This window comes from Trematomus bernacchii, unplaced genomic scaffold (genome assembly GCF_902827165.1).
Source record: "Trematomus bernacchii unplaced genomic scaffold, fTreBer1.1, whole genome shotgun sequence".
In the NCBI taxonomy this organism is placed as follows: Eukaryota; Metazoa; Chordata; class Actinopteri; order Perciformes; family Nototheniidae; genus Trematomus; species Trematomus bernacchii.
This window is the reverse complement of record NW_022987593.1, coordinates 6309765-6330153: the sequence shown is the minus strand read 5'-3', so window position 1 is coordinate 6330153 and position 20389 is coordinate 6309765. Positions and strand designations below refer to the sequence as shown.

Here is a 20389-nt window from a genome sequence, read left to right as displayed (position 1 = left end):
GTAATGGTGACTCTGCAATAAAGCTACATATTGCTGAATTATATAACCATACACGGGTAAATAGCCTTCTGTACTGCAGCAGCAGCAGAGATGTTTTCCAAGTTCGTTAGCAACCGAGCTAACCGTTCTGCTAATGATACAGCTAGCAAACAGCCTTTGTGAGCCTGCCGAGGCGAAGTAATTTCTTCACTTGTCTGTGGGGTTATCATCCACGCCTCTTCAGTTTTTTTTATTTACCAGTATTTTATCACGTCGTCTGCCAGTTTGCGGTTGTACTGTTTAAACATAATGCATCCGCAGTGGTTTGCATTGTACATGTTGCCCCATTTCCAAACCTACACCTCACTGATGATTTTATTTCTTTGCTTCCACAAAGGTCTGTCCACCAGCGTGGTCGAGGTCTGGCAACCAGAGGAAGCAGACCCCTTCTTCCAACTTCAGGTACTCATCTTATTATTATTGCTGTGTGTTTACTGTGGAAGATTATTGAGAGCATCTGTATGCAAAACACAGATCACCCCCAAAAAATGAAGCATGATGCATGAGCACGTGTGGGTAGTGCACCCCTATTGTGTTTGGCTCCAATTTGCAGCTAGTTGAGTTGTACATATTCATTTGTTATGTGAGGAATTGTAATTGACCCTAAACGACTATAATGCTATACTATTGTGCAAGTTTGGTAGTTATCGAACTAATATCCACTGTTTAACTATAAAATTAACTCAGAGCGGGAGGCCACCTGCCATGTGGCTCCTCCTTATTTTCTTTTGTACATAGTGTCCATTGTGGAGTTCAGTCACTAGTACACACTGAGAGCATGTTAGCAGCGAGACAGTCTTTGTTCTACTTGGCAGTTACTTCCTTCACACTACTTAAATATTACTTCCTACCTTTGTAGTCTGTATATGATGCTTTTAGTTGAGGTTTTTTTTATAGGATCTGTGTTACAATTTCCTTATGATTTTCAAGTGACTGGTGTGATGATTATGTAATTTGAGCAAACAAAGAGTTGAGTGATAAGTGATAACCTGTCATGAGGTCACCAGCTGACTGTCATGTTACCTGAGGGGGGTGTGGCATTTACTGCTGTCTTTTGTAAACGGATGGCAATAGAGTTGATCCTTTGGTTGCGTTGAAAATAAGCAGATGCATTCACAGCATAGATTTGACTATTTAGTAAAGTCTGTGTTTTGTTAATGATGAATGGTACATGCTTTTGTTATAGTTGATAATTAAATAAAAGTAGGATTGCCTTTAAAAAAAAAAAAAAGTTCTACCTGAGGGGGGTGTGGCATTTCCGCAGTCTTTGGTAAACAGAATGCAATAGAGTTGCTCATTTGGTTGCTTTTGATAATAAGGGAAAACATATATACATTTACACCAAAGAGTTGACTATTTAGTGAAGTCTTTGTTTTTGTTGAAGATGAATGTGAGGTCCTTTTGTTAAATTACACAATTATATAAATTAAATTAAAGCAGGTTAGCCTTTCAGAAAAATCATATTTTGATGTTGTTGGTATGTTTCGCAAAGTATTTGAAATACTTATTTTGCAATATGTACACTGCCGTAATTACCATAGACATGCCCAGACGAGAGATAACCCAAAAGGTGATGATTCAGAGTTGAAGACATGTCTTAGAGAGTATGTTGGATGGATTAAAGATTTACGATGGTTTTAATAAAGGGGATAGGTAGGGTATGTCAGTGTTTTTTTTCCATTCATCTCTACATCGCAGACCAATTGGTAGATGTTGTTGACATTGTTAGGTGTCATGTTTAGATAGGCAGCAGTGAATGGACTGACTGTCTCAGTTACATAGGCCATGTGAAATAGAGCATGACATGGATGTCTTTTATCTGTTTCCCAGTGCTGCTGGTGGTCAGCTGGATAAGTAGCGTAATGTATGTTGCTACAGGCACATTGAAGTCTTGAGGCAGGAAATACAGCATCATGTGCCACAGTACGTTGTAAAAATGTAGGAAGCAGAGATCATACTCAAGCAGATATTGTGTGCAAAACTAGAGCATGTAATTGTTTCAATCTTCACCTCATACCTCTTACTATTTTGTAAACGGTGACTTGTGTTTTGGATTTATATAAGGATCATGTGTTTGGATTGAATGCAAGTATAAATAGGTGCCCTCCAGTCCTAGTGATTGTTAGATTACTTAAGGTTTCAACTGCCTATTGTGTTTAGGATACAAAACATTATCACATGTTTTAAATCCCTGCATCCATTTGAATACCCCTTGTTCTGTAATGGTTCACCTGCCAACAGCATGTGTTCTGTCATTGTTGTGCTTAATCAGCTGAAAAATCTGTTTTGTCTCAGTCACTTAAGCCATTACCTAGCCAAGCTTTAAAGGTGCTGGAGGCATTGCAGGATATGATACAGAATAACACAAGCATACCATCAGTTGGGACTTTTCAAGCTGTAACCTGTAACTTTGGCCAAGTTAAACAACAGATTATAGCGAGAATACGTTTATTTTTTAAATCGTACTATCCATTATAGGATAAATTATCGTGTGTACTGTGCTTGAGAAACTGTAATTAGATCTGTCTTATTAGGTGAATGAATGTCTGATGATACCATTTCACATTTATGAAAAAGAATCCAATACTGCATAAACCATTATCTTTGATATACAGAATTACCTGCAATGGCTTAATATAACCGGCAACAATGAAGGGTCCGCTGCTATCTCCGTAGAAACAATCCATAATTTTTACTGGTTGACAAATCAGTATCATCACGAAGCCCTGATGTTGCCCCCGCTTGTTCCTATGGAAACTGTATGTTCTGCGTTTGAAGAGACCACAGCTTATCTCTGTAGGCCATGCATGGTGCACATAACCCACTGCACTGTATTTAACATCGTTTGTTCTGCTGTTAGAACTGCTTTGTTGTCATTTTAATTAAGTTATTTAGTAATCCTTGTCAGTAGAAATTGAATTGAACACCCTATGTTTATGATCATTGTTTATGGCTTTAATGCAGTAGCCTACTGAGTCTCATTTTGCAGGCTGGCTTTGTTTAGTCATGGAACTGCAGAAAAGATTACACCCTTTTATCACACAAATCTGGGTTTTATCCAAGCCACTCCATTGTACTAATGCTCAGTCAGTTGTAAATAAACTACAGAGTGCATTGCTGGTCAAATGTCCCTAAACTTGGTACATGCAGTATGTTGACATGCACAGTGTAATCTGTTTAGGCAATAGTTTTATGTGTACACATGGTTCTGCGTAACTTGATATTCCCAATAATTCAAGTCTTCATGATTTGTGTGATGTGTATTTGTGTGTTTGAATGTCTGGATAGATGGCTGTGCTCTGGAAAAAAGCATTGTTAGTACTACAAAGTAATTTTTATTTGTATTTAACCTTTATTTAACCAGATAAAAGCATTGAGATAAAATCTCATTTTCAATGCTGACCTGGCCAAGAAGGCAGCAACGTTACACATAACACATAACACAAACATATAAAATACATGGAAAGACATTTTTAATTTTCTCCTGTCCCTTGCCTCCGCTCATTTTAAACCTATGTAGTATCGTTGTACAGATAGTTTAGGGAACTATTCCAATCCTACCACGCAACAATTAGAAATGGCGTAATATGTAGAAGATACAATTACCACTCATATCAACATTATCTAGCCTGATTATCATTACAACTATTTTTTGTTAAATTAGCTGATCTTCAGAGAGGCTGTATTCATTCAGTAATCCTGTATGTAGCTACAACACAGTTTTTTTTACAGTGAAATAACATTTGAAGCAAAAAAAAACCCTTTTGACATGAACTGAAATACAGATGTAGATAGAAATGTACCAGAGGAATTCATGTTGTATTACTGGCATCAAACCTCTTGTTATGTAAATCATAGTACCCAGAAGGCAGTTTGGCATACCCACAATCTTGCCTCCCACAGAGCCTCTTGATGCGGTTATTTCTAGGCCACAGTGTCAATGTGGAATAAATAGGTTGCAGTTTGCTGTTTTGACCATATTGACTAAAGTGTATTTTTATTTCATTTTCAGGTGGATAAGGAACGACTAAAAGACGGTCTTCCATTGGAAGACAGGTAAGCTGGTTTTCTTCTATGATTTTTCACACTTTTGAAATGCAGTACACTAAACACATTCATGACAGCAGCTCTAGGTGACAAGGTGTAGTAGACCTTTAAACCATCTCACTTTGCTAGTTCAAACATCGGTCAGACAAAGACACAATTTCTCTCAGCTGTTTAAAAGAACCTGCTGTATGGAGATAATGAAAGGTTTCCACCTGTTCATGAATGGCACTTGGGAATATGTAGAGACTTTCCACCAAGCCACATAATGACCAACAAACCCCAAACCATACAGCTTACAGATTGCATCATACTGGAGTGTTTTTTCTGTGTATAGTATAGAGTAGAATTATACTGTAAGACACAGAATGAAAGCAGGGCAACAGCGTGGGTTGGGTTTGTGATCAACCAAATGGAAAAACAAACCTACCATCACCAGAGAAACATGGTTTGGTATGTATAGAGATGTGAACACATTCAACAAACTACAAATTAAAGTAAAGCTCTTTTAAATGGTTTATTTGATACGCAGAATTAAACTGTAATTGTAGGGCGACGGGTTTTTGCATTCACACGGACAAATGATGAGGTGTGGTTTCAGTTTAATAGCACTGCCGTTTTCCTAAAACGCTTTAAAAAGTCTCCCCCTGTATGCAGGCAGTGTTGTTTATGTTGGTGAGTGAGGGGGTGTGTGACGGAGAGAGTTTTCGGGGGCGTGTGTTACAGAGGCACAGAACCAAATTCCTGACTAATTTTAGAACTCCTTGAAAGAAAAAGCAGAGTAGGTCTGTCTTTCCCAGCTGTATTTCTTCTCCCAGAAAATTGTCTGGAAAATGCTGGAAAAACACCAATTCAATATCATGAAACAGTGATATATTGGCTTGTTTATCCTTCTTATCGATACTGAATGAACATTACATTATTACATGTCATTTGTTAGACGCTTTTATCCAAAGCGACTTGCATACATTCAGTACTGTGGACAATCCCCACAGGAGCAACTTGGGGTGAAGTGTCTTGCCCAGGGACACAACGACATGCTGACTGCAGTGGGGTTCGAACTTGCTACCCCCTGATTCCAAGTCCAGCACACTAGCCACTGAGCCACAGCCTCCCTGACGAACAGTTTTATAAAGTCCTATATACTCTAGCATTTGTGCTTGCTTCTGCCTCTTGATTATGTTTTGAGAGAAGCAATGCCAGTAACGTAAAGAGCCCAGCCCGTCCTACATTTGCTCCTGGCATAGAAGCTTTTACCTGGAAAAAATACACAAAGTTTGGCTAACTTGTCTGTGCAAGTTGTTTGTATTGCCCTGCAGGATTTTAATGATACCTTTTTTATTACTGGGTTATTGCAATGCCTTTTATAGTACATAATCCAGCATGATAGTATGTAGCAGGTGTGGCAACAACAAGCCAACATGATAAATGCTCACACACATCCTGTCATAACAAGTCTGAATGAAATAATAAAGTATCTTTACTTTAGCTTTGAGGATACACATTTAACAGAAAGAATGCATTTCAAACTTGTGGTGCAGAGTTAACAAATGTGTTGTTTACCAGTCTTAGGATATGTAGATCTTTCCTTCTTCAATTGTGACATTTTGTATGTCTCCTTTATGAAAGTGCCACCTACCGCTGTAGTGCTACTCTAGATTCAAAGGCTTTCGGTCTTGATATAAAGTTCATCTGGTTCACATGCAACTGACTGTTGCTGAACAGTGTGGGAATATTGCTATTTTTAAGTCTAGGGAGGTTAGCGGCAAAGGAGGCTCGATAGTGCTGTTTGACCCGGAGACCTCCAGCGCGTTGAGGCCTCTCGTGTCGGGGTTATCAGCCGCTTGGCAGGCCTGCCATCACTCTCCCCCAGCCTAGAGAGCAAAGAGGGCTGCAGATAGAGAGGTTAATGATATCTCTGTCTGAGTCCAGTCTATGTCAAACTGTCTGAGCTGTTTCTCACTTTAATCTCCACTACAATAATGTCTTTGCCCCGTTAATCTGTTGATATAGAGAATATCTTCCTGGGCATAGTGTCCACACTGTGGCACATGTGTTTTTGATTTCCATGTTACTCTTATTGTTTCCTTGTTGCTTGTGAACACCAGTTGACCTACACTCTCCCCTGGTCCTAACCTCTCCCCTGGTCCTAACCTCTCCCCTGCAGCATGGCTGAGCTCACTGCTAACACTGGCTTTATTTGAGTTAGATCCAGGGGATCAAATAGCGCCAAACATAACTTGTTATTTTTGTACTGTGGCTGTGGACAGAACCCTTGGACTACAGCTCAGTGGCATGCTTGTTGAGGCTGAGTTTTTCTGTGAAGCCTGCTGCTGTTGAATTCAGAGAAAACTGAGTTACTAAAACATATGAGAAGGTCAATTCCCTTCTCCACCTTTTTTAAAGAAGCACAGAAATATGACACCTAACCATTTAAGAGAACACAGCACACACAGTTTTACACTTTGCTTTTTATCTAGCTTTCGGATATAGAAGAAAAGTAGTTTTACACTCGCATTAGTCAGCGTTGTATAGTGTACGTTTTCTTTTAGTGCTGCTCACGGTAATAATCTCCTTTTTAATTTAGATAATTGGCTGATAAATGTGATGTTGGAACTGCTGACGGCTAACAACATTGCCAGATCTTTATCAACTGTCTCACACAATACCACTCTGCAAAGGCAGACTCATTTTCCCTTCACATTCAATTCTTCAACTAAAATGGTTGGAAAGTTAAGAATTAACAAACTATAAGAACTGGTAGACCATGAAAGGGAAGCACGTGTATTGTAATGAGTATAGAGTGCCCCTGATATCAAGTCAAACGCCACTGCCAGCTCTCTGATCTGGTCTTTGTGTTGTAGAATTGCATTTCTTATCATGGGCAGCCGTGGGAAAGAAAGTGAAATATTAATTTCACAGTTGTTAAACCATGAGGGAGTCTGACAGTTCAGGGCTTAAGGGCAGGTGAATGAATGGCTATGACCAGTACAAAAGTGGGTGTGTGTGAATAGTACAAGGCAGAAACATTAATGCAACCCTTTTAACATCAATGTTGTTTAATGAAAAAAGAAAGTCCCTTAATAAATAAGGCTTATCTCTGAGATCCTATGACAGCAAACAAGCAAGACACTGAATACTCACCTGTTTCTGCAGCAGTCTGAATTGTAGTGGGTGGGTGTCCAGTGACAACATGGGGTATTTTAGAGTTGGGGGTACTTTTTGTTTCCCTTTCTGTGGCCAATATTCTACCAAGTTGCATCCCAGTTGTTCATAACCCGTTGCTGCCAATAGACATCTATCATCGTAACATTTGTATCTGCAAAGGAAACGTCTTGGAGGTCGTTGGTATCTTTGTGTTTTTCAAGCTTCTATTCCAATTGTAGATAAGTGTTCTCATTTAGTTGAGCCTGAAGTAAATTGTTTATGACTGAGCCCTTTTTTTTCTTATCTTGATGCTTGTTGCACTAAAGCTATTCGATTGGCCAAAGGAAGCTAAAGGGTTGCTTGGAGTGTTCAGGCTGGTCTTTTCAGTTTTGTCGATTCCTTTTTCTTTGCCTCTTTTTAAATTGACTTGAGCCTGAACTGCTATTCAGAGAGTGATCCAGCTCAAGTAGTGCTTTGGCACAGGTGGTTAGTACGTTTACTTTGTTGGCATTTCTAGCTTTGTGTCTGCAGAATGAACTGTTCTTATGAAATCTACACCCCCCCCCCTAGTTTGAATTTTGGGATTTTAAAGAATCTTACATAATAAATTGAGCTTGATTCGTCCAATTGGTTTCAACAGTACATTTTCTCAAGCTTGTTTTTTTTCTTTTCTCCTAGCAGTAGACTAGATACACTGTCCTGTTAATAACTAACCACATTAACCAAAACAGAAGTCTGTTCAACACTCTGACCTTTCTGTCAACGGTGGCAGTCAACACTGTCAACAGACTAAACTGAGATCCATCTGATACCCTACATTGTTCCTGGGCTGGCTGAAGTATTTCGTATTTTATATAATAAATACTAAAGGTTTTATGTTTAGGGATGTTTATTTGAGTGAAAATGAATAGATACCAGCACTACAAGTTTGTAAATGAAAATTAGAGAAGGAGAATACCCGCTCAGAACATTTAAATGTATTATATAACCTTGTGTACTGTATTTGTCCATGTTATGCGTGCATGTTTGTTGTCTTTGAAGTCCAAAAAGCACTGCCCTGTTTTCTCCCGCAATGTTCAAGCAGCTTCACAGGGTGTCCTAGTGTTTCTGCATAGTCCAATAACGGATTAATGATTTTAGCTTTAGAGTCTTACAAATCCCACAGCTACTTACTTACAGTTATTAGCAGTTGCTTTATTGGATGTGTCCCAGCAGCGGGACAATGTGTCAGCATTCGTTTATATGCTAGAAACTGTAAAGTGCTCTGCAGGATTAATCTAATGTAGTTGTTTGAGACAAAGGCACATGTGATTTTTGATGACGAACATACAGGCCATCATCAATATTTATGTTGTATGTCAGCGTAGGGTGAGGTATAACACAGACTTATCAAGGTATATGTGTTGTGTAAAAGTGTGTTGGCCAGCTTTATATTTCTTATGAAACACTTTATTGCTGATGTGCTCATGTGTTTTGAAAATCATGCCATCTTGCAAGACTGTATGTTGTGCATTTGCGTTACGGAATGCTTAACATGGTATGCGAAACGCATTGTTCAGAAAGTCTGATAAATTAAACGTTTACACTTTTAGTTTAATGTGTTTTTCTTTTTTAGTACTCCAACTCCCATATTTGGGATTTCTCATAAACAGGGTAAGGGCTTATGACAAGGGCTTATCTTGGAGTATGGCGTCTACATGTGCAAACACATAAACGGGATCCTCCAATAACCAGATCATAAACAGGTTATTCATGTTAACACAGGCAGAGTCTTGAGCTGTAGTTCTTCCACTGGCTTGCTTCTGTTGGTCATCAGCTGTGTGAGACTTCTGTCAACTGAGTCCAGTCTTGCTCACACACACACACACACACACACACACACACACACACACACACACACACACACACACACACACACACACACACACACACACACACACACACACACACACACACACACACACACACACACACACACACACACACACACACACACACACACACACACACACACACACACACACACACACACTTGCCTGCTTCAAGGCACCCTTTCTCAGCACAGGATGTCACACACACAGCCACCAATAAAAACACAGCAGAGCTCCAAAAGTAGCTGCTGGAGAGAGCTTCCTGTTTTACCCGACTTGTGGTTGGTTGCTTTTTTTTTGGCTTTCTGTACATACTCTGCAAAGCAACATATTGAAGACTGTTTACGTAACTGCTACGGCGGTCTACAGCTTTTATATGGCATGAATGTCTGCCATCTGAGGGTTACGTACATTCAACTCATAACTTATTAAATATAAGCCCCTTTCTCAACCTGTATGTTTTTTTTAAGAGTGGTCACCGTGCTGTTTATAGTGCATATGGTCTAAAGTAGGACAAATCATTGTACCGAGCATTGGTGTATCCTGCCCTTTTACCACGTTGGCTTATATCTTTGAAAATGTTCTGTCTTCTGGCAGATCTGCTTGTTGCCGGTTCATGGTGGTTTGCCATTTAAATGAGAACCGGTGTATGTGTTGTCAACTTGTCATCGTGCTACACCACTCACCACAATATTACATTTAACACATTTAGTTAAAAATCTATAACCTGTGTGCCCAGCGTTAATATATTTTTTTACCAAAGTTATCTTGGTAGTTAAATGAAATAAATTACAGCTATGTCTTTTTAGCCATAATCTAGTCTAGAGCTAAAGGTGTCACAAAGTCTTTATTCAAATCTAATCTAATTTAATGTGCCGGCATGATCATAGTCTTTTTTGTTAGGCTGGAAAGGGAGCGCTTTAGGAACAAGCCTAGGGGAGGATAGTTTTAACTATACATTCATAAAAGTGTTCTTGTACAAAAGTATTAGTTAAATAATAACAACTGTATCTTTTCCTCTAATACTTAACATTTTGAATGTTATGAGATTCATGTGCAGTCTTTTTTACTTTTCCTCTTCTTCCTTTCCTCCTCCCTCCAGCTCCTCTCTATATTCAGGGGAGAATGGGAGGCCCTTGCATTTCCAGCCCCCAGTGTTGGAGTTTGGGACGCAGTAAGTACTGTTCAATATGAAATGTCTTAACATGTATGTTGTTCAATCTGTTCTGAAAATTGTGAAACCCTTTCATCACACGCCCAATTACAAAGTGTACTTCATTTCATCATCTCAGCCTTGAGTGATGTGGAAAACTCCACTGACTCAATTTAACCTGAGAGAGCAGGATGAGCGAGATGAATGCAACAAAGGAAAGGCAATATTTCATAAAGCAGGGGGCCTTCAACTTTTAAGAGCAGACAGGATATCCAAGTATGGCAGTAAGCTCTGTTTCCCAGCATCCAGACACATACTGGAGAGGTCGACCCTCGTCACAGAGGTTAGGAACGTCCCTGTTTGCCTACATACTCCCAAAACACAGAGAATATCAGACGTAATGCTGCAGTTGACAGCAGTCCCCGATGCTTTAGCTAAAATAAATCACTCGCAAGCAGCTTCTATTTTTACAGTTTCTTGTATAATACATTTGGAATGTAGGAGTTTAATATCACTGGGTAAATATTTTGAGGCTACAGGGAATTTGCAGTTGATGTGAGATCAAAATCCCACACGTCAGTTTGTGGTTTCCTTTTTTCTGTGGGATCTGTGTTGATTATATTGTTCAGTTACACCAGAAGTATGAAATAATGAATCCTGAAGATGTTCAATTCATTGGAAATCATGGATAAATACAAATAAAGAAAACTAGATTAAAATATGTACAATATTTCAGCTGATAACCAAGCAAGTCAAAAAAACACCGTTGTGAAAGGTTAAAGTTAAATTGCCCAGATGAACTGCAGATGACCTGAAACACTTCAGCGGTTCGTGCATGCTTGGCCTGCTGATGATTATTGATTATATACAGATAATACCTCCTCCTGATTGCATTATGGTGTTTTTAGGTAGAGCTTCTTTCTACCAGTGTCCAAAAATGTGTTTGGATGTTCTGCCTACTAAGCCCACTTTACCAGGTAGATGTCTGGAAAGATTCAGTTAGAAATCACTTGTTATCTCCATCTCCTCATGCTGATTGTATGGAACAGCATGTGTTTCACTTCCTGAATGAAAGTCAAACTGTCACAGACAGGAAGTGAAAGAGGCCTCAGCACAGGCTTGACAGAACACCTTAAATGGAAATGTCAACAATGCAATATTTTTTTTACGTTGATGTACTCAACTGAAAACACAATACATGACATACAAGTTATTGAAATTAAATCTTAAATGTGCACATCTGTCTTTATATAAATTAGCTGACTTGATGAGTCATATCAGATTATTACACTCTACAATGCCTATTTAGTTTCCTGACCTTAACCACACATAATTGTTTAAAAAGTGAAACTGTATGACTTGTACACAATTCCATTCCCAAAATGACACAACGCAGTAAAATGCTCGCTCTGTATTCCTTCCTCTGCACAGTAGCAATAGAGAGCATACAGACCACCATTGACCCGCACTAATTACATCAGGGTTTCTCCTTAACCAAACTCCATGTGCTGCTGGGGTTTCACTGTGTCCACCTCTGTTGAAGCACAACAAACTGACTGTTGACCCGCTCTCTGCATCGACCGAAGGGAGAACCAGAGAGTCAAGGTCAACATTTTCCAGTGAGAGTAAACCATCTCGATATCATATTGCGGATATAGACACAGATATTGAGTATCATGCAACATACGTTTTTCCAGATTTAACGAGGAAAGGATACATTGGCCTTACTGTTCGAAGGAGAGAGCATACAAGTATTTCATCAACATTTTATTACCAAACTATTCACAGACTAAAGGAGTAACCCGTAGAATAACCAGAACATCGAGTACTTCTGGTAGTTTGTTTAAACATTCCAAATATTGTTTCCGTTGCTGTGCTGCCAAATTTGTGTTGTGACAGCAGTGTCCATGAAACATTTATAGACCACATGTTTAGCAATTCTCTCTGTTCATAGGGTTTAATTATCCAAGTATTTCAAAGTTGGGTGTTGGGCCTCTTTCAGGGAAATCTGGATATCAACATAAAAGGTTTCCTCCACAATATTCTGTATGTTTTTATAATGATGTAGTTCAGTATGCATGTTAAGGGCAGAAGAAGTGAAGAATAACAATGTGTGCAGTTTCTATGTTCTGGTTGAGCCACAACACAACAGGATAATTTATTGTAACTTAATTAAATTTGTCATCATTTGTTTGCTGAATAGGCCAAATACTTTTAAAGCCTCACTAACAAATTCCATTCGCTTTAAAAGGTCATATCATTAGTGTGAACACAAACAACTTTACAGTATAATTCAGAACAGGAACATAAACCGTTGCCTCATAAAGTTAGGGGAAGCGGCACCTCTCTGGCGCACTCTACTAACACCTACAACTTCAGTGGTAGTATTTGTGGGAGGGCTATTTTTGAAATATATTTTATAAAGGTTAACTGTTATTGTTGCTACCCTCTGTATATCTGAGGAAATGCAACTATCATAACATTAAGCCATGCTTAAAGTTAGCATTATGCAAGCTTTTCTCTAAGACCCAGTAAACTTGTTAAATAGCCCACATGAAAGAGCCTCACATCCAGCCGCAGTCAGCACGGTTATTAAAACATCTTTATGAATATGATTACGCTGTGAAATGGCCTGTTATCATGTTACCCCTGGTGTGAGAACAAAGCAGCTAGAAAGCAAGGCTATAGGGCCACCATATAGCTCACCTGGTAGAGCTGGCCCATGTATAGGGACTCGGTTCCCATGCGGAGGACCCAGGTTCGAATCCGGCCTGGAACCATGTACGCATGTCATCCCTTCTGTCTCCCCCTTTCAACACTGTCATCTCCAATAAAGGCTAATCTGGCCCAAAAAATCTTTGAAAAAAGAAAGCAAGGCTATAAACTGAAATGTGTGTGTCTTGATTCAATTCGAAATGTGATGATTATTTATTTGTTGGTTTGGGTGTCGCAAAAAAGAAAAGGTTGCCATGTCATTGTAAAATGATGTATCAGAAGTGGCTAAATCCAGAGAGATTATCTTTGCGATTAAGTTACCCAAAAGCTTTCATACACTTCCTTATTGCCTTATTTGAACATGCGGTTTTACTTATTCACGACACATAGTGGATTGAAGTTTAATCTTACCTTTCTATAAAAGATATGTGATTGTTTCAAAGTTGTGCTCGTCTACAAATAAAAGGGGCTTTTGTTTTCTTCTTAAATTACACTGTGAAATATTCCTGTTGGTGTTTTATCTAAACTTTGAATTTAAAGTCATGTCATAAATGCTGATTTCCTAATGTAAGAACATGTCAAATGAACAGTTTGACCCTAAATGCACTAATAGAAATTGTGAAGAACTGACGCATTTTTAACATCAACAATAGCAACTCCAGTCTTGATCGATTTAATAAGCAGCAGAATTATTTATTTTTGATAGAGGCTCTTTAGATGCCTCATGATTAAAATGTGTATTAGCGATATGATGCCTTTAGACGATTGGTGTATACCTGCACGGGCTCCATGGGTAAAAGCTGTGTTGAGAGCCTGTTATTTATGAAACTTGTGTGTGTCTCTACAGGCCGCTGGGGCTGCCAAGAGCTGAAACCATATATATACACAACCCCAGCCAGGAAGTTCCTGTGACATTGCTGTCGATGTTTACATCCAGCAGGCATTTTTACATACCTTTCTTTCACAGAAGAGTAAGTGTCTACGTGTGCGCCTGAGTAGCTGCACTACACAGTATACTCACAAGTAGTATGAATAATTGTGTCTTGTTCTCTTTAGAAAAATGCTAAAATAACTTCTCATTTTTTCCTCTCTGTCCTAGGTGATCCCACCCCGAGGGAAGGCATCTTTTAAACTCATTTTCCTCCCGTCTGAGGAGGGCAATGTAGAAAACACATTATTTATAAACACATCGGCCCATGGGCTCCTGTCATACCAGGTCAGTTCCATAAATACACTTCCAGCTGTGTATACTCAGATCGTGTTCTGTTGGGATTATGATGAAATCCCGCATCGTGATACAAATGACCCTTATTTTTCCCCAGCTATGCCTATGTATAGTAAAGTGAATGTTACACAAATGTTGGATGTGTAACCACAATGTGTTAACTGTCTATGACAGAGTCTGTAAAACAATCTTTAATCATATCAAACTGTGTTTCCTAAAACATTATGATCCATGATGGCATCAGACCAGACTTCTGGTTTGGGTCTGCTGCTCTGAACAATGCTGCCATCCACCATGTTTGTTTGTTCTTAAACCAAGTCAGAAACTCTATTGTTCCTGCTCGTAGATAATCTCACATTGCATGATTCAGGGCCCATAAAGTAAATATTTTTACAAGCACATCCCTGTGAAACTGGTACACTACGCAAAAAAGCTTTCACACAACCGGTGCGTTTATTCTTACAGCTTTTATCAGGACATTGTAATGTAAATGTCTTTGCTTCAGCCTCAGGTTAGCAGAAAACTAAACTTACATTTGTTACATGTTTTGAAGTAGCAGTTAAGTTGTTAGCTCTAAGAAAACTGGACCTCTGTGGCAAAATGTGGCCACAATGGAACCAAAGCTAAAAATAATAATATTGAGATTTACTCTAAATGCCTGAAATGTGTATGTTGTTGTAGTTGTGACTTTTGCCCATCTCACATTAAACTTGCACCACAGTGTTTCTCACATGTAGCTTATAAATGACAAGCACACACGCCCAGACACGCAGGCACTCTGGCTCTCATGCAATGCTTCTGACAGTGCCACTCCCTTCACGTGACTCAAAGACATGTACATGTTTTCCTTGGTTTTTTTTTAAGCAACGCAAACCGTTGATATCAATTTTTCTGAATACATATCTGTTGACTTATTGTACAGTCATTCTATTTCCCTCCATTCCCTTTTCTGTACAATAAAATGTGTGCCACATACGTTGTTATGTAGCTTTAATTACATGCTGTGCTCAGTACTATGCTGGGACACATGCTAATGACAGTATAAAGGTCAACAGCAGCTAACTGAATAGCTAGAAATACTTTTAGGGCTCAATGTCTGCCATATACTCTATATTCAGCATTAATGCAGATCAAATTAATATATCAACTAAACACAGTTAATGTTGTAGTGTAACGGTGTGCAAAACTCAATCATTTAAATATTTTTCTAAAGCCATGTAGCATTTTATAACCTGTAAAATACACCCTCCTCTTTTGTGTTTTGCCTGTATTTTTCCATCAAGATTCAAACAATTTAAATAATTTGTTCGGAAATGCTACGCCCTAACGTTGTGTTACACAATTACCAACCTGCTTTCTTTTTCTTTATTTATGATTAGCAAAACATCAGCTAACATGTTACAAACTGTTCTAGAAATAAAGTTCAGGCCAACTTAACGACACTACTTCTTTGTTGCTTGTTCACTAGCTAGCTTTAATATAATGCTCATGGCCTGAAGATCCTTTTAATAACGTAACCATTTCCCTTTTCCAGGTTTTTGGTGTGGGAGATCACCGGGGTTCTTTAAAGTCTGTCCAAAGAAAGGACAGTCTGCTAGTATTCCCTCACATCCAGAGCATTAAGCTGACCCAAACTCAGGTATGTATTTAGATCTTTCTGTTTGTTTGTGCAGGGCATGCATAGTAGTGAGTAACAGCTCATCATTGGAAACGGCTGATTTCCCTTTTCCTGCCAGCCCTGATAAACAGAACACACAGAGGCTTTGTGATGTGTGCAGTCAGTATGCAGGATGTTTCAAAAACAATGGCTTTTCTCATGCTTATAAATATATTTGCTTGCAGAATATAACTACAAATGTATCATTTAAAATATAATATACAATAAATTATCTGTGCACACGTTTCAAAGCCATACAGAAACACCAAAAACGCATGACAAATTAGTGCACGGTTTCAGAAGAACTTTAAATGTGTGAGACGCTATCTGAAAGGAGACTTCGCCTCCACAACAGGAAGTGGGGTGGCAGTTGCAAAATGTTAACTTGGCCAAGTGCAGAGAGACTTAAGCTCCTATAATCGCTAGCAATGCTGCTTGTGATGAATTCAGACTGTTTCCTCTCTGCTGGCTCTTCATTATTCAAAGTATATTTAACAAAAAACGTTCTACACCTATACAGTAAACATATGATCCTCAAGTTGGTGCACTTGCTCTAAAATCCTATTGTGTCAGTTTTATTTTTCCTTCTTATGTCAGCCTCATATTGCACATGTGATGTGTTCCATAAAGGACCTTTTAAGTTATAATAACTAAATACATTTGATGGGTTATTGAATTGTATGGGCCTATTAGAAGCTCAAAAAAGAGGAAGTCTCACTTTCAGTTTTGAATTCTTTAAAAAACAGGCGTGTATGTAAAGCGCAACCCGATTTAGCCTTTTTTTTTTCTAGACCTCACAACAGGACTGCCCTTATAATCACTTACCATATATAGAGTGAATTGGCCTTGTGGTGATATGTTATTGGCTGAAATGCTTTTAAGTCTCCACCACTGCAGACTTTCTAAGTGTTACTATAAAACGTCACCAGATAGCGCAATATATTAACTAAATTGCTAACTGTGTCGAATTTGAATATTATACTGTAATTCATCTTCAATCAGAGGCGTTTTTTGTATCTACAACTTACCATTCTGGAATAGTTAGATCCTTGAGATACACCCCTACCGCAAGCTCCTCCATGATCAGCATAGTCATTTCCTGGACACGGGTTTAAACATGTTTACAGATTACAGCAAATAACAACCACAGTGTCTGCAGATGTTATCCTGCTTCTTTTAATTTGCTTTTGAGGTGACCAAACCAACCACAGCTGCTTTAAAGACTGATTTCTTTAATGTGCAGTGCATGGATAGCACCACTAGAGTTCAGCCATGTGTGGCCTTGAAGTAGTCGGTGATCATTAAAGGCCATTTTAAAAAAGAAAGGGGTGACCACCTAACGTGATGATGCTAAAATAATTTCAGCCCCTGATTTCATGGTCTTTTACTGTTTCTCCTGCAGGAAGATGCTTCCAACATCACTATACTGGGTCTACTCGTGGAGTGCAGCTTACCCAAGAGCTTGTTCAACAATGCTCAGGTAACTTTTTAAAGAACAGGTCTGCCCTCTGTGTACATGTTCCCTACAGTCTTTTAACTACAAACATTTTTTTTTTGTATGTCTTTGAATTCATCTTGGTAATAAACATTCTTGAATCTGAAAGAGGGGAAAACATATGGCTGAATTTGAGGAAAATGGAAAAGTACATAGTAAAGCATTTCACAAAATACTGCATTTTTTGTGATATGCGATCCTGTGCCATTTTTAGCTTGTTCCCACTCAGTGAGTAGTAGTGAGTGTTTCTCACTGCTCTCGTCCCGCCCACGCCTCTGAGCAGAAGGCTAGCTGGTCTAAAACTTAAACAGACAGCCGGCTTGTCATCAGAGCACCTTCTGTTTCCTCCAGAACCCCCGAGGAGGGTGAGATCTCTTGCCAGCCTTAATTGCTTTCTCAAGAGACTATAATTGACACAGGGCTCCCATTGCTCATGTGGCGCAATACACATGATGCAAGTGGAGGCTGAAGAAAATACAACTATAGAGTCATAATGATGCAAACTGAAATAGTCCTGGTGTTGTGTTCCACGAGGGTCCCAGCTGTGACCTTTGGCTCATTTCCAAGATCATCACCTGCTCCTCAGACTTTGCTAACATAATCGAGAACTGGCCTTTGCTCAGTGCTCAAGCTCTCAGATTAAATGAGCCTTACAGGAAGTTAACAGTGGGCTAGGTTTCAATGGATTAGGTTTGCTATTGCCTCCTTAAAGCCCGCGTGGCACCAAGGCAGTGCATCTGTCTTCAGGTCGTCAAGGGCCCATTTACTCACTGCTCCGAGAGGGTGTTAGTCTCAGGGTGGGGGGTGGGAGTGAGTTACAGCCCGGTTGTTTTTGTCTCTCAATAAACAGCAAGTGTCTGGTTACTCTGAAGTCACAGCTAAGAAAATATTTCACACTAAATTCTCTTTAGCATCCAACTTCAGGTTTTTCTTTATCGTGATAAGTTTCAGATTCTATGAACTCAAATTGTTATCATGCTTGTGCTTCTGTTTGGTGCGTGACTGGTATGTCTTTCCTGTCCCGTCCCAGGGGTCCTGCCTCCAGAGCGAGGAGCGCCTCAGCCTGCAGATTAATCTGTCTGCGCGTGGTGACCGGCCCACTGACCTGGACAAGCTCAAGCCTTATGTCATTGAGCACATTTTGGTGCTGCTGATGGCCCCCACTGATGGACAGGCTGCAGTAGGTGGGTTGGTTTCACTCGATGTCTGAAAGCAAATTAGCTGTGGGAATGTGACAGTGTGTTGCACAGCGTCACTTAAATATATCACACAGCTTGATACTGACTGACTGACTATAGTGTATTCCTGCTTCTTCACGTCCTCTCAAATTACCTCAGTAAATGGTTATCTTTAGACCTGTTTCTGTGGGGGACCACTCTAAGAGCAAAAGTTCAAAAGGTCAGAATAGTATTTATATTTTCATGCCAACATTGCATGTGGCTGCTTCCCCCTTCTTCCTGAGTCTTGTTTATTGTAACTGGGGGAGGGATAAGATAAGGGTAATGCTTCAGAAGAAAGACCTGAGAGTAATATAAGAAGACATAAGTGCTTCTTTTAAGGGCTAACTGTCCAGAGTAACACAAAGGCTGAAGACAAAATGTAATCAGCTGCATTGGTTTATTATTACTGTACTCACTCTCAGAGGTTTGGTCTTTGTTATTGAACCGTTTCAGGAGAAGAAAGCCATCTTAATTTAAGGGCGACCCTTGTTCGCCTTTTGTTAATACAACTAATTGTCTTATTTCTTTTTTGTATGTACAGAGGAACCAAAAATAGGAGTGTATATGTTAAATTCTGGAAGCAAGAAGCTCTATGTAAAGGTAAGGTGTTTTTCTTGGTTTTGCAATATTATCTTTATTATGCGTTGCAGTTTATTTATAGACTTTGACAATATTATTGACCTCCTAAGGACATGCAGGTGCTATCGAAAGTGGAGGCCAGCCTGGAGTGTAATCCGGTTCTCCTGAGACCAGAGGCAAACAACTTCACAGAAGTGGCTACACTGGCCTGCAAAGGTAAATGCTCATTTCATTTCAAATCAATCCTTCTTAACTCATATCATTTTCTTCTCGGGGCACTTTGATTAGCCCCAAATGACCTGTAATAATTTAACAAGAACAAATCTGTTTCATATTTCAGATTCTTTGCCAGGCCACGGGGGGAAATGCATGAATCATATCAGCTTGAAAACTGTGGGAGACCAGACAACCTACATATTCCCTGGACTACATAACAGGTAGAGGAGCCATTTCACACTCATTTAAAGCACTTGATTCTCCCTTTGTTTGAAATCAAAATGAATTTCGCTATACACAAGCAGCTGAGAATGTCACATCTATTATCCCTGCTGTGATGAAGATTAGTCCATTATGGTAGCTGTTCAATGCTTAAATGGTCAGGAAGTGTCACTAACACGTGATTCTGAATAACTGAGTTTTTATGGTGATTTATTGTTTCTTTCTGCAGAAGGACCATGGGGGATTTGTTCAGCCTGGTCCAGGTGAAAGAAAGCCACGCAGACCAGGTGGATCTGTGGCTGACAAACTCCCTCCTCCTGCCGCTCACTGTGACGAGCGCCAGCCTCTCACAGAAGCTGCAGGGAGTAATGAAGGTACGCACCACTGCCTCGAGTAATGGCAGCAAGCACATCTGATTAGATGAGGATATAATGATGATCACTTAACAACGTCTTAGTTAAAGCCAAGAGATTTCTGACATGGGCAAAGTATACTACACGTCAGCCTGTTATCACTTGGAACCCAAGTTCAGGACACACATTGATATCAATGTCTCTGCCGCCCCCTGTCTGTCAGGTGATGAACTTCAGCGCTCCACTGACGGTCCCCCAGGGCTCCTGGCACGTCCTGTCCCTCCAGTTGCTCAGCAGGACCCTCCCCATCAACCAGGTGTTCACCCTGAGTCTGTACACCAGCCTGGGCACAGTCCTGCACGTCCCCCTCTACTTCCACTCGTCTCCTTCCGAGGTAAACAAACTGCTCTAGTGTCTACAATAGTAAGTTAGTAGTGTGGTGGTTAGTTTACA

The 20389-nt window shown here is 39.6% G+C and overlaps 1 protein-coding gene across 1 annotated transcript in view; it reads left to right on the top strand.

Annotated features, from left to right (window-relative positions):
• Nucleotides 1-20389, top strand: part of tmem131l (transmembrane 131 like) — a 29613-nt gene that overhangs the window by 549 nt on the left and 8675 nt on the right. The window contains 13 exon segments of the mRNA XM_034129553.1: nucleotides 377-441; nucleotides 4052-4095; nucleotides 10204-10275; nucleotides 13817-13940; nucleotides 14069-14185; nucleotides 15729-15833; nucleotides 17254-17331; nucleotides 18377-18530; nucleotides 19108-19166; nucleotides 19256-19361; nucleotides 19486-19582; nucleotides 19813-19957; nucleotides 20160-20330. Of these exon segments, the coding sequence (XP_033985444.1) occupies nucleotides 377-441; nucleotides 4052-4095; nucleotides 10204-10275; nucleotides 13817-13940; nucleotides 14069-14185; nucleotides 15729-15833; nucleotides 17254-17331; nucleotides 18377-18530; nucleotides 19108-19166; nucleotides 19256-19361; nucleotides 19486-19582; nucleotides 19813-19957; nucleotides 20160-20330 (1337 nt within the window).